Source organism: Rhamphochromis longiceps, linkage group LG20 (assembly GCF_057381845.1).
Source record: "Rhamphochromis longiceps isolate RC_006_pf linkage group LG20, R_longiceps_female_GT1.1, whole genome shotgun sequence".
Classification (NCBI taxonomy): domain Eukaryota; kingdom Metazoa; phylum Chordata; class Actinopteri; order Cichliformes; family Cichlidae; genus Rhamphochromis; species Rhamphochromis longiceps.
Genome location: NC_140576.1, coordinates 12,828,974 through 12,855,881, shown reverse-complemented (window position 1 = coordinate 12,855,881; position 26,908 = coordinate 12,828,974). Strand labels below are relative to the sequence as shown.

General features: G+C 41.9%; 2 protein-coding genes across 2 annotated transcripts; both read right to left on the bottom strand.

Annotated features, from left to right (window-relative positions):
• LOC146645058 (uncharacterized) lies at positions 1-26,908 on the bottom strand. The gene is made up of 4 exons (XM_085393146.1): positions 26,657-26,908; positions 23,659-23,874; positions 14,064-14,315; positions 1-1,999 (listed from the first exon to the last, which is right to left on the bottom strand). The coding sequence occupies exons 1-4, from the start codon at positions 26,817-26,819 to the stop codon at positions 879-881; spliced, it is 1,752 nt and encodes a 583-aa protein (XP_085249272.1). The 5' UTR covers positions 26,820-26,908; the 3' UTR covers positions 1-878.
• On the bottom strand, positions 16,448-22,922 carry LOC146645059 (uncharacterized). The gene is made up of 5 exons (XM_085394180.1): positions 22,895-22,922; positions 21,423-21,638; positions 19,181-19,396; positions 16,939-17,154; positions 16,448-16,557 (listed from the first exon to the last, which is right to left on the bottom strand). Exons 1-5 carry the CDS (start codon positions 22,920-22,922, stop codon positions 16,448-16,450), a joined length of 786 nt encoding a protein of 261 aa, XP_085250306.1.

Sequence of the window (26,908 nt, the reverse complement as noted above, 5' to 3'; positions counted from 1 at the left end):
TATTGAACATACAAGATTAACAAAGATTTAGAAGAAAGAAAAGCCCACTAGGGTGTTCGCCATAAGTACATGCAGGCCAAACACCAATCAAGATAAATAAAGATGAAGACTCCCGGGACTCTTCTGAGGTCCTTTTACAAAACAACAGCTGGGTATCAACAGGTGTTCACATAACAGTAGTGCAAGCTATGTTAAAAATATGAATAATAAATGACCTAAGTATATGGGTCACAAACAATACGAGAACTTGAATCAACCGCCTAACATTGTCATTCCCTAAAATATTCCCTTTCCATCTACAAAGCACTTCCCATTAATGTCAATCTAGTGTATAAATTCATTAAAAAACAAAACAAAATCCCAACAGGAGTTCTGGCAGTGTGCAAGTTAGCGAACAGTGTACAGTTAGTAAACTGTCTCATGCTTTAAACACCTTCAAACTGTGAACTTCAGAGAAAAAACTGATTTCAATAAAGGCTACCGCATGTACACGGGTAGTTTTTTTAAACTGATATTTCCAAGTGTGATTCTGAGAAATAGTTCTTTTATGTCAAGACCCAAAAATATCTCAAGCACTGTTGAGGCCATGCCAAAGAAAATGAAGAAACTTCAGTAAAGACAAAGCCCATAAACAATAAAAAATGATGTCAGAAAATGTGATAAAGGTGCAAACATTTCATGTTGCGAGACAAACACTTTTTCTTGTCCATGTGTGAAAAAAGAAACTGAGCTTCTGAAAACCTTTTCAAAATGAAGTTTTTTTTTCCGAATGCTCATTTTTAAATGATCCAAACACTGTTTATGTGATCTGCCATCACCATTTTCTAAGAATGAAACTTAGCATGTAGGATGGTTTCCGAAATGCATTTTCAACTGTACTAAAGTAATACAGAATGTGGCTTCTCACCTGTGTGAATTCGCATGTGCATATTCAAGTGACTCTTCCTAGTAAATCTTTTCCCACAGGTGCTACAGCAATGTGGCTTCTCGCCTGTGTGAATTCGCATGTGCATATTCAAATGACCCTTCCTAGTAAATCTTTTCCCACAGGTGCTACAGCAATGTGGCTTATCACCTGTGTGAATTTGCATGTGTCTCTTCAAGTGACTCTTGCTAATAAATCTTTTCCCACAGGTGCTACAGCAATGTGGCTTCTCGCCTGTGTGAATTCGCATGTGTATATTCAACTCACTCTTGCTAGTAAATCTTTTCCCACAGGTGCTACAGCAATGTGGCTTCTCGCCTGTGTGAATTCGCATGTGTGTTTTCAAATTTGATTTTACATGAAATCTTTTCCCACAACTACTACAGCAATGTGGCTTCTCGCCTGTGTGAATTCGCATGTGCATATTCAAATGACCCTTCACAGTAAATCTTTTCCCACAGGTGCTACAGCAATGTGGCTTATCACCTGTGTGAATTTGCATGTGTCTCTTCAAGTGACTCTTCCTAGTAAATCTTTTCCCACAGGTGCTACAGCAATGTGGCTTCTCGCCTGTGTGAATTCGCATGTGTGTTTTCAAATTTGATTTTACATGAAATCTTTTCCCACAACTACTACAGCAATGTGGCTTCTCACCTGTGTGAATTCGCATGTGTTTAGTTAAGTCTGACTTCCAAATAAATCTTTTCCCACAGGTTCTACATAACTTAGCTGTCTTGGAATTTTGAAATGACAAGCCTGATACGATTTGCTCCGACTTATTTCTGTGTGAGTTACCATCCTTGCTTTCATCCTCATCTGTGTCAGAAGAGTTGTGAGAAAGGCACTGGTCACAGCATGGTTCTGATTCACTGTGGTCACTTTTTTCACGAGATGGAAAATTTGCAGTCTCCTGCATTAGTACAAGCGGTTTTTCCTCTTCAGTGGTACTGAGTTCCTCCTGTTCCCCTTTAATCTGTGAAGGATCCTCCTGGCCTAAACTGGAGTTCTTCTCCTGGTTACAGACCTGCTGATTTGTGAGCCCCTCCACATCCTTACAGTCATGTTGTGGAAAATCTGAAGGGACAGATCAAAAAGCATACATTTTTTGCCTTAACCATTAGCAAATCTCCACATGGTAAGCATGTTGCTTAGATATACCAATGAAAATCATGTTGTGGGGAGAAACAGTTTTGCTGACTCAGTGAAAACCATTTTGGCTGCTCATTTACAAACTCTACAAATAATATAAACAGACCATCTACGATGAGAAAATAAAGACGATATATAATCAAACAAAACAAAGTCGTATCCCTGAAAATTTTTAATCAAAGTGCACAAAACATTTAAAAGTTTATTTAAAATTAGTTAAAAACTTTACAGGACACTCACTGCAGTATTTTTTTGTTTATTTTTTAGATTAACCATTCATTGCCTGAAAGTTGGGGAGAATGGCAGGTAGAACCTTCACCTTTCAGGTCCCTCTTCTGTGAAAACAGCTGCCAATTTGGATTCGGAAGACAGATACCCTCTCTACTTTTAAGATTAGGCTTAGGTCAGTACTGTTGGGGCAGTTAGCATTCTCTTAAAGTCTCTTTGTATGTTTTCCTGTCTGGTGGCCTCTTGTTGGTTTACATTATGGTTAACACTAGAAATACTGACTTTTTTCTTGGTGCAAGTCCCTACCACTAGATTTACTAACCCCGTGCAAATTTGCGTAAATTCCCTGAACCTAACACCTACTAGCACCCCCAATATATATATATTAGGGGTGCAACGATACACAAAATTCACGGTTCGGTTCGGTTCGATACTTTGGTGTCACGGTTCGATATTTTTTCGATACAAAAAAAATGTTCATGCCTTTTTAATTTGTCATTTATTAAAATTATAAATATATATTTTAACTCAAAAGTACAGTTTTTAAATTTAACCCTAACCCTTGTGCGCGTTTTTTATTTTGACAGCGAATGCGCACCTGTGGACCACTTATGTGCAGCCCTGGTTATATAGCTCGTCATATTGCAGCCACAGAAATTATTTTGTCCATGAAACCATAAAGCTGCACTTTCTTTTTGCCTTATAGTCTGATTTGTCATAACTTCTCCGTTTTGTGGTAAGCTTTTATTTGGCTGTCACTTCTTCACCCTGACCTGTCTTATTTGGCTCAGCAGAACTGAAATGCTTTTACACGCGCACTCACATAAGCTCAGCGATTCTCTGCGCGATCAACCTCTCACATGTTTAAGCTGCGGGAGATTTCACTTGTCATGTTTGCATAGTAAGCTAACGATTAATAAGACGATGTCAGAGGAATTGGTGAGGTATCACTCATCTTTGGAAAAGAGAGTTTATTACAGAGAAATGGCTCTTTCCAAAATAAAAGCTATACTATCCGCTTCTTCTGGGCTATATTCTCAGCAGCATAAGGAGAATCATGTGCTAACAGCTGTCTAAATGACTCGGCTAAAGTTAGTAGCATGCTTGTTGTTTTTGTCTTTGCACTAGGATGATGTCGGTGTAAATGTGCAGTCATATTCGTTGTGTTCCCACTAGTGCTTTCAGGTTAATCTCGTTGAAATGACCTTAACGCCACAACACGGCAAATCTCCGTTAACGAGCTACCGCCGATCGCTCCGTGCATGGGGCTAGACGGCCAACACGTTAACGAGCTAACTGCGCTAACACACTAGTTCACACCAATGTAATTGAGCATTGCATGGCACATCCAACATACTGTTTTACTTTAGTCCATGACTCGCTTACCTTCAGGGTCATACGTCACATGAAAACCAAAATAATTCCAAACGCCAGATCTGAATGAGGGTCAATTTGCCTGTTGCAAGGAGAGCTTAACTTCTGTCTCGCTAGCTTGCCCTGTGCTCTTCCTTCTGACTATGCTGTCTGTGTGGAGCGCTCAGTGGATCTGCGCTCGACAGTGCAGCCTAGGCGGAGTAGTCGAACGCAGATCCACTGAGCGCTCAACACAGACAGCATAGTCAGAATGAAGAGCGCAGGGCAAGCTAGCAAGACAGAAGTTAAGCTCTCCTTGCAACATGAACCTCCCCCACCCTCATTCAGATCTGGCGTTTGGAATTATTTTGGTTTTCATGTGACGTATGACCCTGAAGGTAAGCAAGGCAAGGCAAGGCAAGGCAAGGCAAATTTATTTGTATAGCACAATTCAACAACAAGGTGATTCAAAGTGCTTTACAGAGACATTAGAAACAAAAACAAATAAAAAGCATGATTTAAAATTGATTAAAACAAGCAAACAAACAAACTAACTAAACACACACATTTCACACCTGTTCGCGCGATCTGAACCCTTATCGTAAGGGGAGCTACCAGTCCTTCTGTGGACGAGCTACTTTCTATTTTAAATTCCCTGAATTTAAAGTACTCTCTAGACCCAGTCTAGACCCAGTTGGGGAGCTACCCAGAGCTCTAATCCCACACCTGTTCGCGCGATCTGAACCCTTATCGTAAGGGGAGCTACCAGTCCTTATGTGGACGAGCTACTTTCTGTTTTAAATTCCCCGAATTTAAAATACTCTCTAGACCCAGTCTAGACCCAGCTGGGGAGCTACCCAGAGCTCTAATCCCACTTAACAAACAAACAAACAAACAAACAAACAAAACAGTATATAAAATCAAAACAGATAAAATCAGAACAGTAGATAAAATCAGTAGTTAATGTAAGTTTTGAAATTTAAGCTTAACTAATTAACAAACAAACAAAACAGTATATAAAATCAAGACAGATAAAATCAGAAATAGATAAGATCAGTAGTTAGTGTAAGTTTTGAAATTTAAGCTTAAAAGTGTGGATTTGGTGCTTTATTCAAATGCAGCTGAGAACAGGTGAGTCTTCAACCTGGATTTAAATAAACTGAGTGTTTCAGCTGATCTGAGGCTTTCTGGGAGTTTGTTCCAGATATAAGGAGCATAAAAGCTGAATGCAGCTTCTCCGTGTCTGGTTCTGACTCTGAGAACTGATAAAAGACCGGATCCAGATGACCTGAGGGATCTGGAAGGTTCATACTGGGTTAGGAGGTCACTGATGTATTTTGGTCCTAAACCATTCAGAGCTTTATAGGCCAGCATCAGAACTTTAAAGTCTATCCTCTGACGGACAGGCAGCCAGTGTAAAGACCTCAGAGCTGGACTGATGTGGTCCACTTTTTTGGTCTTAGTGAGGACTCGAGCAGCAGAGTTCTGAATGAGCTGTAGTTGTCTGACTGATTTTTTAGGTAGACCTGTAAAGATGCTGTTACAGTAATCAAGCCTACTAAAAATGAATGCATGGACTAGTTTTTCCAGGTCCTGTTGAGACATCAGATCTTTTATCCTTGAAATATTCTTGAGGTGATAGTAAGCTGATTTTGTTATTGTCTTAATGTGTTTTTCTAAGTTTAGGTCTGCATCCATCACTACACCCAAATTTCTCGCCTGGTCTGTGGTTTTTAGATGTATAGATTGAAGTTCTCTGGTGACCTGTAAAATTGCAAAGTGAAAGCAAAAAAACAAGCGCAAATTCAAACGGGATTTCAATATGTCACATATTGACAGTGGCTCACCGATGCCAATGACATAATTACCCAGCTACATTTCTGAAAGAATGCAAAAGCATTGACATATATTTTTCCTTCCTACAATAGCCCGACGGGCAGGGCAGAGATAGATTTTGGTAGCCCGACTGAAAAAATTGCTAGCCCCAGGATGTCGGGCTAGCGATTTTGCGAGCCCTGTATCTGATTGAGGAATCACTCATCTTTGGAAAAGAGAGTTTATTACAGAGAAATGTCTCTTTCCAAAATAAAAGCTATACTATCCGCTTCTTCTGGGCTATATTCTCAGCAGCATATTAAACATATCAGGTCCCCATAAGGAGAATCATGTGCTAACAGCTGTCTAAATGACTCGGCTATAGTTAGTAGCATGCTTGTTGTTTTTGTCTTTGCACTAGGATGATGTCGGCGTAAATGTGCAGTCATAGTCGTTGTGTTCCCACTAGTGCTTTCAGGTTAATCTCGTTGAAATGACCTTAACGCCACAACACGGCAAATCTCCGTTAACGAGCTACCACCGATCGCCCCGTGCATGGGGCTAGACGGCCAACACGTTAACGAGCTAACTGCGCTAACACACTAGTTCCCACCCATGTAATTGAGCATTGCATGGCACATCCAACATACTGTTTTACTTTAGTCCATGACTCGCTTAGTGGAGCTGTTCTCATCGAGACGACCCCTCCTAACTACAGTTTTATCAGTGAGGCCAGGGTGAGCAGGAGAGGAGGAGGGGTTGCTGTCTTATTTAATGAATCATTTCAATGTAAGCAGCTATCTCCTGGAAGTTTTCAGTCTTTTGAATATGTGGCTTTACAGCTGAAGGCCCCGTCCAAAGTTGTGTTTCTTAATGTTTACAGGCCTCCCAAATACTGCACAGACTTTTTTAATGACCTCAGTGAACTGCTGTCTGTGATCTGTGTTGATTTCGACTGTGTAATTATTGTTGGGGATTTTAACATCCATGTGGACAACCCTCAGGACAAAGGGACTAAAGACCTGAGTAACACTCTGGGCAACTTTGGGCTGACTCAGCATGTAACAGAGGCCACACATAATAGAGGACACACTCTTGACCTACTGATCTCCAAGAGCCTGAGCATTTCAAACATTACTGTGTCTGATGTGGGCTTATCTGATCATTACTGTGTTTTCTTTGAAAGTAAAATCTCAGCCCACACAAATACAGTGGGGCAAAAAAGTATTTAGTCAGCCACCAATCGTGCAAGTTCCCCCACCTAAAATGATGACAGAGGTCAGTAATTTGCACCAGAGGTACACTTCAACTGTGAGAGACAGAATGTGAAAAAAAAATCCATGAATCCACATGGTAGGATTTGTAAAGAATTTATTGGTAAATCAGGGTGGAAAATAAGTATTTGGTCAATAACAAAAATACAACTCAATACTTTGTAACATAACCTTTGTTGGCAATAACAGAGGTCAAACGTTTACTATAGGTCTCTACCAGGTTTGCACACACAGTAGCTAGTATTTTGGCCCATTCCTCCATGCAGATCTTCTCGAGAGCAGTGATGTTTTGGGGCTGTCGCCGAGCAACACGGACTTTCAACTTCCGCCACAGATTTTCTATGGGGTTGAGGTCTGGAGACTGGCTAGGCCACTCCAGGACTTTCAAATGCTTCTTACGGAGCCACTCCTTTGTTGCCCGGGCGGTGTGTTTTGGATCATTGTCATGTTGGAAGACCCAGCCTCGTTTCATCTTCAAAGTTCTCACTGATGGAAGGAGGTTTTGGCTCAAAATCTCACGATACATGGCCCCATTCATTCTGTCCTTAACACGGATCAGTCGTCCTGTCCCCTTGGCAGAAAAACAGCCCCATAGCATGATGTTTCCACCCCCATGCTTCACAGTAGGTATGGTGTTCTTGGGATGCAACTCAGTATTCTTCTTCCTCCAAACACGACGAGTTGAGTTTATACCAAAAAGTTCTACTTTGGTTTCATCTGACCACATGACATTCTCCCAATCCTCTGCTGTATCATCCATGTGCTCTCTGGCAAACTTCAGACGGGCCTGGACATGCACTGGCTTCAGCAGCGGAACACGTCTGGCACTGCGGGATTTGATTCCCTGCCGTTGTAGTGTGTTACTGATGGTGACCTTTGTTACTTTGGTCCCAGCTCTCTGCAGGTCATTCACCAGGTCCCCCCGTGTGGTTCTGGGATCTTTGCTCACCGTTCTCATGATCATTTTGACCCCACGGGATGAGATCTTGCGTGGAGCCCCAGATCCAGGGAGATTATCAGTGGTCTTGTATGTCTTCCATTTTCTGATGATTGCTCCCACAGTTGATTTTTTCACACCAAGCTGCTTGCCTATTGTAGATTCACTCTTCCCAGTCTGGTGCAAGTCTACAATACTTTTCCTGGTGTCCTTCGAAAGCTCTTTGGTCTTGGCCATGGCGGCGTTTGGAGTCTGACTGTTTGAGGCTGTGGACAGGTGTCTTTTATACAGATGATGAGTTCAAACAGGTGCCATTCATACAGGTAACGAGTGGGGGACAGAAAAGCTTCTTACAGAAGACGTTACAGGTCTGTGAGAGCCAGAGATTTTCCTTGTTTGAGGTGACCAAATACTTATTTTCCACCCTAATTTACGAAGAAATTCTTTACAAATCCTACCATGTGAATTCATGGATTTTTTTTTCACATTCTGTCTCTCACAGTTGAAGTGTACCTCTGGTGCAAATTACTGACCTCTGTCATCATTTTAAGTGGGGGAACTTGCACAGTCGGTGGCTGACTAAATACTTTTTTGCCCCACTGTATATTTCTACTTGGAGAAATTTAAGAGGCTTATCCCTCAAAACTTTAAATACAATAAAGTTGCAAAAAATAGTTTCCCACCACAGGAAATTTATTTTGAGTGTCTTCATAGTTTTATTTTGGAGATACAGCAATTTTTATATACTGCAGGAAAAACAAAAAACAATCCTATGATGCAAATTTGCAAAGAAAACAGCATGTGCATCATTTCACTGTGGGAAGTGTTACGAACAGCTGATAGGAACGGCAAAGCGTGTTTCTGGAATATTATGTTTTTGTTCCTGCAAGCGCTTTTTATGCAATTTTTGCAAAGCTATATGTGGAACGAAACCGTGACCGAGGACAAGCTGATGGCATCAGATGTAAGTACAACTCCTCCGGTTTCATATGCAAAACAAATTATTGCGCTAGCTTACACGGTTCAGGTTCTACAGGGATTTAAAAATAGTTACGCAAAACGGAGCGTGCTGCTCTGACCGGCTTTAAAGGGTTAACAATGACTTTAAAAAAATAATATAAAATAGTGTGCAACACCACTGAAGTTTGTTTTTTTTTAAACTCTCTTTTCAACCAACGGCAGTCACTCTCCAAATAACTTCTGCTTAGCTTTCCGAGCTTCCCTCGGGTCCTCTTAATCAGCGGTCTCCAACCTTTTTTGCGCCACGGACCGGTTTATGCCCGACAATATTTTCACGGACCGGCCTTTAAGGTGTCGCGGATAAATTAGGGAGGGGCTAATAATCGGCTCAGTCATTTTTAATGATCGTTGAAAGCCCAGATCGTAATCGTGATTAAAATTCGATTAATTGAGCAGCCCTACGTACTATGGCAATGACAGACCTTAGCAGACTCTGTGGGTCCAGCACGAGTGAAGCACGAGCGATTTGCTACTGCACTGGGCATTCCAATGTCCTCCTCTACCCACACAGTGCCGTCTTTTGCCGTGTGGCTCAGACTGGGCTTCCCAGTACCACGGTGCCTCTTCCATGGAGGCATGTTGGGTTCTTGTTCCGTCTCCTTTTTAGATTCTTCTGAGGAGGTATCAGTGGCCTGCTGGACAAATGAAACCTCTCCTCCATCAGAGTCTGCTTCATCCATTTCCTGAAGCAAGGAAATGGATGCGCGCCTGTTGCGCGCAGATGTTCTTCCTGTGAGGCAGTGATACAGAGGCCATCCTGATGTGCCTTGTCAGAAATGCGAAGAAGAAATGATTCTCCAGCCTGGGCTGTCTGCTTTTATGCACAGCACTGTGCTGAAGTAATGCAATGCCACTCCCTCACATACACAGTCACAATGGAAGATCTGTGGTGAGAGTCAAGGAACTGCATTGCTGAATGCTGCAAACAGACTATGACACAGACAGACAGACTGTGTGGGAGAGTAACCTAAGACAAAAGGCAGAAAGATGAAGAGATGAACCAACCTGGAACTGAGGGACAGAATTAATTTTTTATGTTTTGCTATTTTTACATGAACAGGCAAAGGAGAGAACATGCAACGCTGGGGAGATCACACATGTCACTCATGTCATTGTATTAGCAACTTTTCATTCTGTTTTCACACAATTTTTTATAAATAAAACAGACTTGTGTTTCCATATATTGTGAATGTGTCTTACACATTTGCAGGTCAGTCAATGTGTGGGATATTTTGTATAGATACGGCAGGCATTTCTGAAGGTTGTAACACAGAGGTTTGGCCTGCCTTGGATCTGAGCTACTCTGAGTAAACGTGCCAGGCCTCAAAGATAATGGGTGGTTTGCACAACAAAAGCAGGAGAATTGAGCTGACGACCTTTGAAAATCTCAGTAGGGGTGAATAACACCTTGGGTTAGTAAATTTAGTGTTAAAAAAAGTAAGAAAAAATAAACAACATCATTTTAAAAAATGTTTGAAACTCAAGAGGTCAGAAATTTCACCAAGCTGTGTTACGGCTATTCTTCCCATCCCATGCAAGGACACCTGGATTGGCTGGAGCAGGGCTCTAGACTAACTTTTTGACATGGGCGCACCGGTACGCCTAACTTTAAAAATTTAGGCGTACCGGCACAAAAGTTAGGCGCACTCAAATTTTTCAACCGCATCGCTTAACACCGCAGTTTTACATGTGCACTTTCTTTGGGGGGGGAAGTCCATACAGACAATATTAATTTCTAAATTATTAACTAACAAACTTGTGCTTAAAGTGCTTTGTCAATATTGTAGAAAATGTTAAAAACTTAATCATCATCTTGGCCTCCTCTGACGACCTGTTTGCTACTGTCTGCTGCTGAAAGGCCGTGGGGAGAGGGGACACTTGGGCAGTGCATTTACTGCAGCATATAATGTGTTTTCTGGATACACTGTGCTTTTTCAGCATTCAAATATTGATGGCACCGTGTCAGAGCACTGGCTATGAATTTCAGACAGATCAGGCCTTAACTTAACAAAAAAGTTATCAATAGTTCTTTTCATCTTTTCTTATTACCCACAGCTACAGTACATCCACTTCTCTCAGGCCTAGGCTGCTCACTAGGGCTGAGTATCATCACTGATTTCTATAATCCATTCAATTCCGGTTCTCAAAGTCCTGATTTGATTCAATTTAGCCTCAGACAGTCAGAAATATTATAATTCTGATCATTTATCAGTACTGATACACATGAGACTTCATCAGAATTGTGAAAATCACAGCAGATGCCTTTGTGTGAAAGTAACTGAGAATAAAACACAGGAAAACATGAAGGAGATTTTCCTGGTCTGGCTTTTTATAGCAGATAACCTTAAAAATATTCTGCAATTTTGCATAATTTTAAGAAATTTAAATTTCTTCAGTATTGAACAGCAGAAATTAGGCTTTCTTGTCCGAGGTCATTTAAGTGAAAAAAGAAAAAGCGCTGTAAACAACGCTAGACTGGTGGGTAATAAGCGAATGAATAATGCAGAAAACAGATTTGAGACGGGAAACTGTTCCTGAAGTACAGAGAGAGAGAGAGCTGTGCAGGAAGTGTGATTTTTATCATGGTGGAAGCAAAACAGCAAAAGTCAGAGGGAATTCATGACGACATTGATCAAATGTGAAGCGCAGTTTGCTGCTTCTTTTGCTGCAGGCTCGGTGAATTTTGGTTGGAGAGAGGCAAAACCTGCAGCTCAGAATCAGCGCAAAAAGACGTAAACACAGCGCGGACCCGAAGAATCGCTAAGCTCCGACAGCGTGTCCGTGTTCAGGCCGTCGGGTGAGAAAGCCGAGAAAGACGAAGCTGATTCTGATGTGTTGGGTCCGCTCCGTGTTTAGGTCTTTGTGTGGAATCCGTTAATGAATTGATATCGCTTTATTCAAGCTACTCACCTCTCTCTTCCACCTGCACTTTCAACTGGACCACGGCCAATCAGAGAGGTCCCGCCCCTGACTATCTCTGATTGGTTTAGTCCACAATAGGGGCATAATGTGTGTCTGTTGTTGACCACACGGAGAGTTACAGAGATTTTTTTTTGTTACCGGAACAGTTGGTCGCACCTGTGCGACCAAATATTTATTTTTAGTCGCACCACTGAAAAATTTGGTCGCATTTGCGACCAAATTGGTCGCACTCTAGAGCCCTGCTGGAGGACTGTTTACTTAGCCTGATAGGCCGAAGGACACTGTCTCAGCTAAACTATGGACACGCAGACACACACACTTACACTGATAAGCACTCACTCATCCCCTCTCCCTTTCCAACGCCTTCGATGCTTGTGCCCTACCGGGGAAGATAGCAGTCAACTGGACCAGCACAGATGCTGCAGGACCGGATGCGCTGTCTACACCGGCTCTCTCTTACCCTTTACCCGCCCCTGTTGCTTGTCTTGTGTTTCTATGGTGTATTGATAGTCATGTGCTTTTGTGCTGAGGTGTTTTTTCTGTTATCAAACTGTTCTCCCACTAGGAGCTCAGTCTGAGTGGAGTTTTTTTTCTCCTCCTCTTACCTCATGTAGTGTATTTTCGTTGTTTTTTCCTATCAGCCTACCTTTCTGACATGTTAGATTAGATTAGATTAGATAGAACTTTATTAATCCCTCGGGTGGGTTCCTCTGGGAAATTCGATTTCCAAAAAAGCACAGCACCGACAGAAGTTACAGAGTTACAGAATATTATATATATATATATATATATATATATATATATATATATATATATATACACACACACACACACACACACACACACACACACACACACACACACACACATATATATAAATACAGAGACAATATAAATAAAATATACGAAGGGGATAAATAGAATAAATAGGAATAAAAATAAAAATACAAGTGAATTGCACATTTCAAGTATTGAGTCTATTGCACCGTTGACTATTTACAAAAGTATTGCACAAAAGGTATTGCACAGTGAGGTGAAGAGGCACTACAGCTTAGTTGTTCCCCCCTCCTTTGTCCTCCTGTTTCCCCTCCCTCTCCCCTCCAGGGAGGAGTTAAACAGTCTGATGGCGTGTGGGACAAAGGAGTTTTTAAGTCTGTTAGTTCTTGTCTTTGGGAGAAGCAACCTGTCACTGAACAGACTCTTCTGGTTGTTAATGGCCGTGTGCAGAGGATGCCCAGCATTGTCCATAATGTCCATGTCTGCCCAATGTGATGTTTGTGTAAAGTTGGTCAGAAGGTTCCTTTGTAAGTGCGCATGCGCCATTAGCGTGCTGCCTGCTGTAACCCTAATTTCCCTCGGGATGAATAAAGTATTCTGATTCTGATTCTGAAGCTGAGCATTTTTAAAATCAGGGTCACACCTATACTTCTCTATAGCTCGTAAACATGAAGCAAAGACAGCGCTTTGTATGTTGCAGACATTCATCAGCAGCTGCTTAAAACAAATCCTCCGTATCCAGTGGCCAGAGAGGATTACAAACTGTGGACAAGTACAAACCAGAAACCAATAGCAATACAGTTCTGAGAGAAAGTGGTGCTGGATTGGCCACACAATCAGGAAGTCCACCAATAACATCACTACACAGGCCTTGTGCTGGAATCCAAAGGGAAAGAAGAAGAAAGACCCAGAAACACATGGCACAAGGACACACCTATCATAGTGTTGTGTGGTTTGCTAAAAGCTTAGTTTCAAATCGATATATTTTATTTTTAAATTGATCGTTCAGTCCTCATGGGGATTGTTATGTTATCCACAAAAGGTTTAGTGGATGTACTCAGTCATAATGTACAGGGGCGGCTCCAGAATTTTTTCATATGGGTGGCCATATGGGGGCCACTGAAAACATTGAGATGGCACACCAAAAACATAATTTAAAGTTCTTTTTTTTGTTTTATTTTTTTATATGCTGTTGTCAAATATAGGTCACTTGAAAAATGTGGCCAAAAAAAGAAAGAAAAGTACATGCCTAGTTAATTTCCTGTTATTAAATTTGATATTCACTGTAAGTGTGCCTGCAGGTGCAGGGGCGCAGCACAGGCGAAGGAGTGACGACTGCAATTTGGAGGGACAAACAAAGTGACCATATGAATGACAAATATGAATATGGAGGAATAAATAACAAGCTGACGTTTCAACTCATTGTAGGGTGTCTTCCTCTCTCTTGTACTCAATTATTTTCAACATAAGACAGTCCTGACAGGGGCGACACTGGGAGGGCTAGACATTTTGGCTCTTAGAATATTACGTCAGTTTCCTTATTGCAGTCGGTCTTTAAATTCTTCATGTGCCTCTATAAAGTATATTGGAGGTCTGATTAGGACCCAACATGAGTTAGATTTCTTAATACAAAACTGAATCTATCTATTAAAGTTTTGCATACCTATTCTGTGCAACTTTACTTCAGGGTTCCACATGATGCCCAGCTCCTGCCCGGTCCAGATGATGATGCCTTTGGTTTCCTGCTTCAGTGCAAGCTGCTCTCCTTCCTGATTGGTGGAGATTTCCTCCTGTTCCTCTTTAGTCTGTGGAGGATCTGTGTTCTGCTGGTCCAGACTGGAGTTCCTTTCCTGGCTACAGACCTGCGGGTCATCCAGATCCTCATTTTCCTTACAATCATGTTGCTGTGGGAGGTCTTGATGGACAGAACACACAAGAAAAAAGTCACACTGTGAGCAGGTCTCTCAGATATGTGAGCGATATTTAAATATTCTCTCTCATGCAGCGAACAGAGAAGAATTCTGTTTACATGCAGAAAGTCATCATTTATGAGGCGTACAGCTCACTACTCCAACTTGGTCCTTGTGGCCAATAATCCACAGTTTTCATTGTCTCAACATTTTTCTACATTCTGCGTACAGTTCTGGGCTAACATGACTTAAATCTGAAACAGAAAACATGTCTCCAGTGAGGCAGTATCCCAGGCGGTAATGCACGCCATGTGTCTTTGTGACATTTTGTTATAAGTCATATTCATTTCTATATTATGAAATCTGCTTATTACACTTTTACATACCAAATCTGGTCAGCCGTGATCCAGGTTTCCACAACAAATCCAGCTGTTCTCCGGTCCAGACATTAATCCCTTCATCCTCCTGCTTCAGTGCAAGCTGCTCTCCTTCCTGATTGGTGGAGATTTCCTCCTGTTCCTCTTTAGTCTGTAGAGGCTCTGGGTCCTCCTGGTTGAGACTGGAGCTCCTCTCATGGTCACAGAACTGCTGATCATCCAGACCTTCGTGTTCAACAAAAGGACACAAGAAAATAGTGACTAATGTGATGATAAGAAAGCTCAAGAAGGATGAAAACGGTCACCTATTGAGAATTTAGCTTGCGTTTTATGTTGCCACAGAAACATTCACTGATAGTCATTTGTTCACTGGATGATGTTGATAACCTTACAGCTGTCTGGGGTCTGATTTTTAGATGTGACTGCCAGTGATCATCACACACTGTGAATAAACAAACAAATGAACAGCAGCATGATCTGAATATGATCATGAAAGCTTAAAGTATTTTACGACGGCAGGTAAGATATGCTGTTAATGCTAATCTTTTAACATTTTACTAATAAATATGATGCAAATCTCACGGTCCACTACATTCCAAAGATGCTCTGTTGGGTTGAGAGCTGGTAACTCTGGAGACCCGAGTACAGAGAACTCAATGTCATTTTAAGGGAACTGCATATTTTCTCTTTTTTGGACTACTCTCTGTAAATCATGCAGATGTTTGTGCTGGAAATTTAAACAGATCAGCAGTTTCTGAAATACTCAGATCAGCCAATGTGGCACCAACACCCACACCATGATCAAAGTGATTTCAATCACCGTCACTGATCGCTATATGCTGAAATGCATGGACTGCTGCCATCTGATTGGCTGATTACATTTTGGATTAAAGAGTAGTTGAACGGGTGTAGTTAACAAAGTGGCCGTAAGTATGTTTACATAGATGCAGTGTTAGGGAGTAACGGCATACATGTACCGGCGTTATGCATTTAAAATACAAAACATGAGTAACTGTATTCCGATATCCATCCATCCATTCGCTTATCCTTTTCAGGGTCGCGGGGGGCGCTGGAGCCTATCCCAGCTGTTATAGGGCGAAAGGTGGGGTACACCCTGGACAGGTCGCCAGTCTGTCGCAGGGCTAACACATAGGGACAGACAACCATTCACACTCACATTCACACCTAGTGGCAATTTGGATTTTCCAATTAACCTATCCCCACAAGCTGCATGTCTTTGGACGGTGGGAGGAAGCCGGAGTACCCGGAGAGAACCCACGCAAACACGGTGAGAACATGCAAACTCCACACAGAAAGACCCCGGCCTGATGGTGGAATTGAACTCAGGACTTTCTTGCTGTGAGGCAACAGTGCTAACCACCGTGCCGCCGATAGTTACCGATAATTTGGTAATAATTAGAATACAGTTACTTCTAAATAAATGGATTACACGATGGTCTTTTCCTGTTTCATATGTCAGGCTATACCCTCTCTAATTTTGTTGATTTCACGCATTACCGGAAACCCAAACAAAACACGCAACAAGAAGCTCTAGTGTAAGTGTCTTGGTAATGTTGGTGGCGTCAGTTATACAATGGACCCAGAAACCGAGCTGCTCTCAACTATAAAGACTCCACCCGAAAGAAACATCTGGAAGTACATTCTTTTTTTAAAGACTAACATTAGCTAGGGCTGTGCGACATGACCAAAATCTCATATCCCAATATAAGACGTTTCTCGTCTTATATTGTAGTTTTATTTTATAGTGTTTCTGTGTTCTGCTGGTCCAGACTGGAGTTCCTTTCCTGGCTACAGACCTGCGGGTCATCCAGATCCTCATTTTCCTTACAATCATGTTGCTGTGGGAGGTCTTGATGGACAGAACACACAAGAAAAAAGTCACACTGTGAGCAGGTCTCTCAGATATGTGAGCGATATTTAAATATTCTCTCTCATGCAGCGAACAGAGAAGAATTCTGTTTACATGCAGAAAGTCATCATTTATGAGGCGTACAGCTCACTACTCCAACTTGGTCCTTGTGGCCAATAATCCACAGTTTTCATTGTCTCAACATTTTTCTACATTCTGCGTACAGTTCTGGGCTAACATGACTTAAATCTGAAACAGAAAACATGTCTCCAGTGAGGCAGTATCCCAGGCGGTAATGCACGCCATGTGTCTTTGTGACATTTTGTTATAAGTCATATTCATTTCTATATTATGAAATCTGCTTATTACACTTTTACATACCAAATCTGGTCAGCCGTGATCCAGGTTTCCACAACAAATCCAGCTGTTCTCCGGTCCAGACATTAATCCCTTCATCCTCCTGCTTCAGTGCAAGCTGCTCTCCTTCCTGATTGGTGGAGATTTCCTCCTGTTCCTCTTTAGTCTGTAGAGGCTCTGGGTCCTCCTGGTTGAGACTGGAGCTCCTCTCATGGTCACAGAACTGCTGATCATCCAGACCTTCGTGTTCAACAAAAGGACACAAGAAAATAGTGACTAATGTGATGATAAGAAAGCTCAAGAAGGATGAAAACGGTCACCTATTGAGAATTTAGCTTGCGTTTTATGTTGCCACAGAAACATTCACTGATAGTCATTTGTTCACTGGATGATGTTGATAACCTTACAGCTGTCTGGGGTCTGATTTTTAGATGTGACTGCCAGTGATCATCACACACTGTGAATAAACAAACAAATGAACAGCAGCATGATCTGAATATGATCATGAAAGCTTAAAGTATTTTACGACGGCAGGTAAGATATGCTGTTAATGCTAATCTTTTAACATTTTACTAATAAATATGATGCAAATCTCATGGTCCACTACATTCCAAAGATGCTCTGTTGGGTTGAGAGCTGGTAACTCTGGAGACCCGAGTACAGAGAACTCAATGTCATTTTAAGGGAACTGCATATTTTCTCTTTTTTGGACTACTCTCTGTAAATCATGCAGATGTTTGTGCTGGAAATTTAAACAGATCAGCAGTTTCTGAAATACTCAGATCAGCCAATGTGGCACCAACACCCACACCATGATCAAAGTGATTTCAATCACCGTCACTGATCGCTATATGCTGAAATGCATGGACTGCTGCCATCTGATTGGCTGATTACATTTTGGATTAAAGAGTAGTTGAACGGGTGTAGTTAACAAAGTGGCCGTAAGTATGTTTACATAGATGCAGTGTTAGGGAGTAACGGCATACATGTACCGGCGTTATGCATTTAAAATACAAAACATGAGTAACTGTATTCCGATATCCATCCATCCATTCGCTTATCCTTTTCAGGGTCGCGGGGGGCGCTGGAGCCTATCCCAGCTGTTATAGGGCGAAAGGTGGGGTACACCCTGGACAGGTCGCCAGTCTGTCGCAGGGCTAACACATAGGGACAGACAACCATTCACACTCACATTCACACCTAGTGGCAATTTGGATTATCCAATTAACCTATCCCCACAAGCTGCATGTCTTTGGACGGTGGGAGGAAGCCGGAGTACCCGGAGAGAACCCACGCAAACACGGTGAGAACATGCAAACTCCACACAGAAAGACCCCGGCCTGATGGTGGAATTGAACTCAGGACTTTCTTGCTGTGAGGCAACAGTGCTAACCACCGTGCCGCCGATAGTTACCGATAATTTGGTAATAATTAGAATACAGTTACTTCTAAATAAATGGATTACACGATGGTCTTTTCCTGTTTCATATGTCAGGCTATACCCTCTCTAATTTTGTTGATTTCACGCATTACCGGAAACCCAAACAAAACACGCAACAAGAAGCTCTAGTGTAAGTCTCTTGGTAATGTTGGTGGCGTCAGTTATACAATGGACCCAGAAACCGAGCTGCTCTCAACTATAAAGACTCCACCCGAAAGAAACATCTGGAAGTACATTCTTTTTTTAAAGACTAACATTAGCTAGGGCTGTGCGACATGACCAAAATCTCATATCCCAATATAAGACGTTTCTCGTCTTATATTGTAGTTTTATTTTATAGTGTTTCTGTGTTCTGCTGGTCCAGACTGGAGTTCCTTTCCTGGCTACAGACCTGCGGGTCATCCAGATCCTCATTTTCCTTACAATCATGTTGCTGTGGGAGGTCTTGATGGACAGAACACACAAGAAAAAAGTCACACTGTGAGCAGGTCTCTCAGATATGTGAGCGATATTTAAATATTCTCTCTCATGCAGCGAACAGAGAAGAATTCTGTTTACATGCAGAAAGTCATCATTTATGAGGCGTACAGCTCACTACTCCAACTTGGTCCTTGTGGCCAATAATCCACAGTTTTCATTGTCTCAACATTTTTCTACATTCTGCGTACAGTTCTGGGCTAACATGACTTAAATCTGAAACAGAAAACATGTCTCCAGTGAGGCAGTATCCCAGGCGGTAATGCACGCCATGTGTCTTTGTGACATTTTGTTATAAGTCATATTCATTTCTATATTATGAAATCTGCTTATTACACTTTTACATACCAAATCTGGTCAGCCGTGATCCAGGTTTCCACAACAAATCCAGCTGTTCTCCGGTCCAGACATTAATCCCTTCATCCTCCTGCTTCAGTGCAAGCTGCTCTCCTTCCTGATTGGTGGAGATTTCCTCCTGTTCCTCTTTAGTCTGTAGAGGCTCTGGGTCCTCCTGGTTGAGACTGGAGCTCCTCTCATGGTCACAGAACTGCTGATCATCCAGACCTTCGTGTTCAACAAAAGGACACAAGAAAATAGTGACTAATGTGATGATAAGAAAGCTCAAGAAGGATGAAAACGGTCACCTATTGAGAATTTAGCTTGCGTTTTATGTTGCCACAGAAACATTCACTGATAGTCATTTGTTCACTGGATGATGTTGATAACCTTACAGCTGTCTGGGGTCTGATTTTTAGATGTGACTGCCAGTGATCATCACACACTGTGAATAAACAAACAAATGAACAGCAGCATGATCTGAATATGATCATGAAAGCTTAAAGTATTTTACGACGGCAGGTAAGATATGCTGTTAATGCTAATCTTTTAACATTTTACTAATAAATATGATGCAAATCTCACGGTCCACTACATTCCAAAGATGCTCTGTTGGGTTGAGAGCTGGTAACTCTGGAGACCCGAGTACAGAGAACTCAATGTCATTTTAAGGGAACTGCATATTTTCTCTTTTTTGGACTACTCTCTGTAAATCATGCAGATGTTTGTGCTGGAAATTTAAACAGATCAGCAGTTTCTGAAATACTCAGATCAGCCAATGTGGCACCAACACCCACACCATGATCAAAGTGATTTCAATCACCGTCACTGATCGCTATATGCTGAAATGCATGGACTGCTGCCATCTGATTGGCTGATTACATTTTGGATTAAAGAGTAGTTGAACGGGTGTAGTTAACAAAGTGGCCGTAAGTATGTTTACATAGATGCAGTGTTAGGGAGTAACGGCATACATGTACCGGCATTATGCATTTAAAATACAAAACATGAGTAACTGTATTCCGATATCCATCCATCCATTCGCTTATCCTTTTCAGGGTCGCGGGGGGCGCTGGAGCCTATCCCAGCTGTTATAGGGCGAAAGGTGGGGTACACCCTGGACAGGTCGCCAGTCTGTCGCAGGGCTAACACATAGGGACAGACAACCATTCACACTCACATTCACACCTAGTGGCAATTTGGATTATCCAATTAACCTATCCCCACAAGCTGCATGTCTTTGGACGGTGGGAGGAAGCCGGAGTACCCGGAGAGAACCCACGCAAACACGGTGAGAACATGCAAACTCCACACAGAAAGACCCCGGCCTGATGGTGGAATTGAACTCAGGACTTTCTTGCTGTGAGGCAACAGTGCTAACCACCGTGCCGCCGATAGTTACCGATAATTTGGTAATAATTAGAATACAGTTACTTCTAAATAAATGGATTACACGATGGTCTTTTCCTGTTTCATATGTCAGGCTATACCCTCTCTAATTTTGTTGATTTCACGCATTACCGGAAACCCAAACAAAACACGCAACAAGAAGCTCTAGTGTAAGTCTCTTGGTAATGTTGGTGGCGTCAGTTATACAATGGACCCAGAAACCGAGCTGCTCTCAACTATAAAGACTCCACCCGAAAGAAACATCTGGAAGTACATTCTTTTTTTAAAGACTAACATTAGCTAGGGCTGTGCGACATGACCAAAATCTCATATCCCAATATAAGACGTTTCTCGTCTTATATTGTAGTTTTATTTTATAGTGTTTCTGTGTTCTGCTGGTCCAGACTGGAGTTCCTTTCCTGGCTACAGACCTGCGGGTCATCCAGATCCTCATTTTCCTTACAATCATGTTGCTGTGGGAGGTCTTGATGGACAGAACACACAAGAAAAAAGTCACACTGTGAGCAGGTCTCTCAGATATGTGAGCGATATTTAAATATTCTCTCTCATGCAGCGAACAGAGAAGAATTCTGTTTACATGCAGAAAGTCATCATTTATGAGGCGTACAGCTCACTACTCCAACTTGGTCCTTGTGGCCAATAATCCACAGTTTTCATTGTCTCAACATTTTTCTACATTCTGCGTACAGTTCTGGGCTAACATGACTTAAATCTGAAACAGAAAACATGTCTCCAGTGAGGCAGTATCCCAGGCGGTAATGCACGCCATGTGTCTTTGTGACATTTTGTTATAAGTCATATTCATTTCTATATTATGAAATCTGCTTATTACACTTTTACATACCAAATCTGGTCAGCCGTGATCCAGGTTTCCACAACAAATCCAGCTGTTCTCCGGTCCAGACATTAATCCCTTCATCCTCCTGCTTCAGTGCAAGCTGCTCTCCTTCCTGATTGGTGGAGATTTCCTCCTGTTCCTCTTTAGTCTGTAGAGGCTCTGGGTCCTCCTGGTTGAGACTGGAGCTCCTCTCATGGTCACAGAACTGGTGATCATCCAGACCTTCGTGTTCAACAAAAGGACACAAGAAAATAGTGACTAATGTGATGATAAGAAAGCTCAAGAAGGATGAAAACGGTCACCTATTGAGAATTTAGCTTGCGTTTTATGTTGCCACAGAAACATTCACTGATAGTCATTTGTTCACTGGATGATGTTGATAACCTTACAGCTGTCTGGGGTCTGATTTTTAGATGTGACTGCCAGTGATCATCACACACTGTGAATAAACAAACAAATGAACAGCAGCATGATCTGAATATGATCATGAAAGCTTAAAGTATTTTACGACGGCAGGTAAGATATGCTGTTAATGCTAATCTTTTAACATTTTACTAATAAATATGATGCAAATCTCATGGTCCACTACATTCCAAAGATGCTCTGTTGGGTTGAGAGCTGGTAACTCTGGAGACCCGAGTACAGAGAACTCAATGTCATTTTAAGGGAACTGCATATTTTCTCTTTTTTGGACTACTCTCTGTAAATCATGCAGATGTTTGTGCTGGAAATTTAAACAGATCAGCAGTTTCTGAAATACTCAGATCAGCCAATGTGGCACCAACACCCACACCATGATCAAAGTGATTTCAATCACCGTCACTGATCGCTATATGCTGAAATGCATGGACTGCTGCCATCTGATTGGCTGATTACATTTTGGATTAAAGAGTAGTTGAACGGGTGTAGTTAACAAAGTGGCCGTAAGTATGTTTACATAGATGCAGTGTTAGGGAGTAACGGCATACATGTACCGGCATTATGCATTTAAAATACAAAACATGAGTAACTGTATTCCGATATCCATCCATCCATTCGCTTATCCTTTTCAGGGTCGCGGGGGGCGCTGGAGCCTATCCCAGCTGTTATAGGGCGAAAGGTGAGGTACACCCTGGACAGGTCGCCAGTCTGTCGCAGGGCTAACACATAGGGACAGACAACCATTCACACTCACACCTAGTGGCAATTTGGATTATCCAATTAACCTATCCCCACAAGCTGCATGTCTTTGGACGGTGGGAGGAAGCCGGAGTACCCGGAGAGAACCCACGCAAACACGGTGAGAACATGCAAACTCCACACAGAAAGACCCCGGCCTGATGGTGGAATTGAACTCAGGACTTTCTTGCTGTGAGGCAACAGTGCTAACCACCGTGCCGCCGATAGTTACCGATAATTTGGTAATAATTAGAATACAGTTACTTCTAAATAAATGGATTACACGATGGTCTTTTCCTGTTTCATATGTCAGTCTATACCCTCTCTAATTTTGTTGATTTCACGCATTACCGGAAACCCAAACAAAACACGCAACAAGAAGCTCTAGTGTAAGTCTCTTGGTAATGTTGGTGGCGTCAGTTATACAATGGACCCAGAAACCGAGCTGCTCTCAACTATAAAGACTCCACCCGAAAGAAACATCTGGAAGTACATTCTTTTTTTAAAGACTAACATTAGCTAGGGCTGTGCGACATGACCAAAATCTCATATCCCAATATAAGACGTTTCTCGTCTTATATTGTAGTTTTATTTTATAGTGTTTCTGTGTTCTGCTGGTCCAGACTGGAGTTCCTTTCCTGGCTACAGACCTGCGGGTCATCCAGATCCTCATTTTCCTTACAATCATGTTGCTGTGGGAGGTCTTGATGGACAGAACACACAAGAAAAAAGTCACACTGTGAGCAGGTCTCTCAGATATGTGAGCGATATTTAAATATTCTCTCTCATGCAGCGAACAGAGAAGAATTCTGTTTACATGCAGAAAGTCATCATTTATGAGGCGTACAGCTCACTACTCCAACTTGGTCCTTGTGGCCAATAATCCACAGTTTTCATTGTCTCAACATTTTTCTACATTCTGCGTACAGTTCTGGGCTAACATGACTTAAATCTGAAACAGAAAACATGTCTCCAGTGAGGCAGTATCCCAGGCGGTAATGCACGCCATGTGTCTTTGTGACATTTTGTTATAAGTCATATTCATTTCTATATTATGAAATCTGCTTATTACACTTTTACATACCAAATCTGGTCAGCCGTGATCCAGGTTTCCACAACAAATCCAGCTGTTCTCCGGTCCAGACATTAATCCCTTCATCCTCCTGCTTCAGTGCAAGCTGCTCTCCTTCCTGATTGGTGGAGATTTCCTCCTGTTCCTCTTTAGTCTGTAGAGGCTCTGGGTCCTCCTGGTTGAGACTGGAGCTCCTCTCATGGTCACAGAACTGCTGATCATCCAGACCTTCGTGTTCAACAAAAGGACACAAGAAAATAGTGACTAATGTGATGATAAGAAAGCTCAAGAAGGATGAAAACGGTCACCTATTGAGAATTTAGCTTGCGTTTTATGTTGCCACAGAAACATTCACTGATAGTCATTTGTTCACTGGATGATGTTGATAACCTTACAGCTGTCTGGGGTCTGATTTTTAGATGTGACTGCCAGTGATCATCACACACTGTGAATAAACAAACAAATGAACAGCAGCATGATCTGAATATGATCATGAAAGCTTAAAGTATTTTACGACGGCAGGTAAGATATGCTGTTAATGCTAATCTTTTAACATTTTACTAATAAATATGATGCAAATCTCATGGTCCACTACATTCCAAAGATGCTCTGTTGGGTTGAGAGCTGGTAACTCTGGAGACCCGAGTACAGAGAACTCAATGTCATTTTAAGGGAACTGCATATTTTCTCTTTTTTGGACTACTCTCTGTAAATCATGCAGATGTTTGTGCTGGAAATTTAAACAGATCAGCAGTTTCTGAAATACTCAGATCAGCCAATGTGGCACCAACACCCACACCATGATCAAAGTGATTTCAATCACCGTCACTGATCGCTATATGCTGAAATGCATGGACTGCTGCCATCTGATTGGCTGATTACATTTTGGATTAAAGAGTAGTTGAACGGGTGTAGTTAACAAAGTGGCCGTAAGTATGTTTACATAGATGCAGTGTTAGGGAGTAACGGCATACATGTACCGGCGTTATGCATTTAAAATACAAAACATGAGTAACTGTATTCCGATATCCATCCATCCATTCGCTTATCCTTTTCAGGGTCGCGGGGGGCGCTGGAGCCTATCCCAGCTGTTATAGGGCGAAAGGTGGGGTACACCCTGGACAGGTCGCCAGTCTGTCGCAGGGCTAACACATAGGGACAGACAACCATTCACACTCACATTCACACCTAGTGGCAATTTGGATTATCCAATTAACCTATCCCCACAAGCTGCATGTCTTTGGACGGTGGGAGGAAGCCGGAGTACCCGGAGAGAACCCACGCAAACACGGTGAGAACATGCAAACTCCACACAGAAAGACCCCGGCCTGATGGTGGAATTGAACTCAGGACTTTCTTGCTGTGAGGCAACAGTGCTAACCACCGTGCCGCCGATAGTTACCGATAATTTGGTAATAATTAGAATACAGTTACTTCTAAATAAATGGATTACACGATGGTCTTTTCCTGTTTCATATGTCAGGCTATACCCTCTCTAATTTTGTTGATTTCACGCATTACCGGAAACCCAAACAAAACACGCAACAAGAAGCTCTAGTGTAAGTCTCTTGGTAATGTTGGTGGCGTCAGTTATACAATGGACCCAGAAACCGAGCTGCTCTCAACTATAAAGACTCCACCCGAAAGAAACATCTGGAAGTACATTCTTTTTTTAAAGACTAACATTAGCTAGGGCTGTGCGACATGACCAAAATCTCATATCCCAATATAAGACGTTTCTCGTCCCGATAATGATATATATGACAAAATAGTGCTTTTTCTGTAAATTCTGTGAATATCGGGCAACTTGACTTTCATGAAGTGTTTTCAGCTGGGTGTCGTGTACCTGGAGTCGAGTATTTTGACCAATGCACTATATATTTTTAGATATATGTTGTAACGGCCGCCATTTTCTTTCTGAGTATTTATTACACGTGGGGGAAAAGCCTGTTCTAACGTATGAGTCTAAGGTTTATTTTGAGCACCTGATGGCTCTTTTTTGCTTCTCATCTATAAACTCTCTCCACAAACTTTCACGTGATTCATGCGTAGGTGGTCGAAGAGGTTTGTCGTGTTTGAGTCCGTGGTGGGAACCAGTCTGGGCATAATTTCCATAGTACAGTTTTCTGATCCGTGTCAGACTTTTCATAACCAAACCATGTCCATGCAACAGGGGGAGCCCCTCATTTAGGAATAACATCCTCAATTTGTTTTGACTGGTCCTTCTGTTTGGAGCTACCAGGTTCTGCCTCATCTTTATTGATTGTACAGCCCTAACGTAAGCCTACTACAACTACCTTGTATTAGTTTATGTAGCTATCTAGGTTATGTCTCACTTCAGAATCTTCGATGTACTATTGCTGTGTGACTCATTACTATTACTGAAGGCTGCATTACAACCTGCTACTTGCAAATAATTATGTGCAGTTCTGAAAGCAAACAGAAAGAAAACCTATTACTGATACAGAAATTGTGTTCTATACGAGATCGCTGCAAAAACTGCAGCCTTGCCTAATGTCCACCCTACTGTTACTCATTTTACATCACGATTTAAAAATTTACTTGAGATTGCTTTCAGAACTGCACATGATTGTTTGTAGCTAGCAGGATGTTAATGCTATGAATCAAGTCTAACAGTCTTTAGTCTATGAAATAACTTTAGCTAAAGCCAGCTAACAATGTTAGCTTGGTGGCTAGTAGCCTTCAGTTATAGCAATAATTCACACAGCAATAGTACATTCAAGTAGTTGTAACAAGCAAGTAATAAAGTAATCCGGACCAAAGTATTCAGAATACGTTATTCACATTGAGTAACTTAATGGAATAGTTACAAACTCCATTTGGGCCATGTATTCTGTAATCTTTCGTGGAAAACATTTTAAAAGTAACCTTCTCAACACTGCACAGATATAACTTCATACACTTTACTGTGGTGTATTACTAGTTCAATGCATTTAGATCATGCCCACGTGAATCACACGATGATCCCGCAACCCTCACACCTCCACACCTGTATTGTGTGACTTTATCCCGGGTCTGATATCAAGCAGTCTTAGCTGACGGATCTCTTCCTCATACCGGACGATCGTTTTTTCAAACTCTGAGAAGATTTCTTCTGCAGCAGAAGTTAATCTCTCCTTGATAAACTCTCTAAGATTCTGAACTGAAGACATTATTGCAACAACAACCGACACGGCCAAACCAACATCTTCAAACTTAATTCAGGATCGCGATGGGATCTCTCAATGGCGCCATTGCTGCT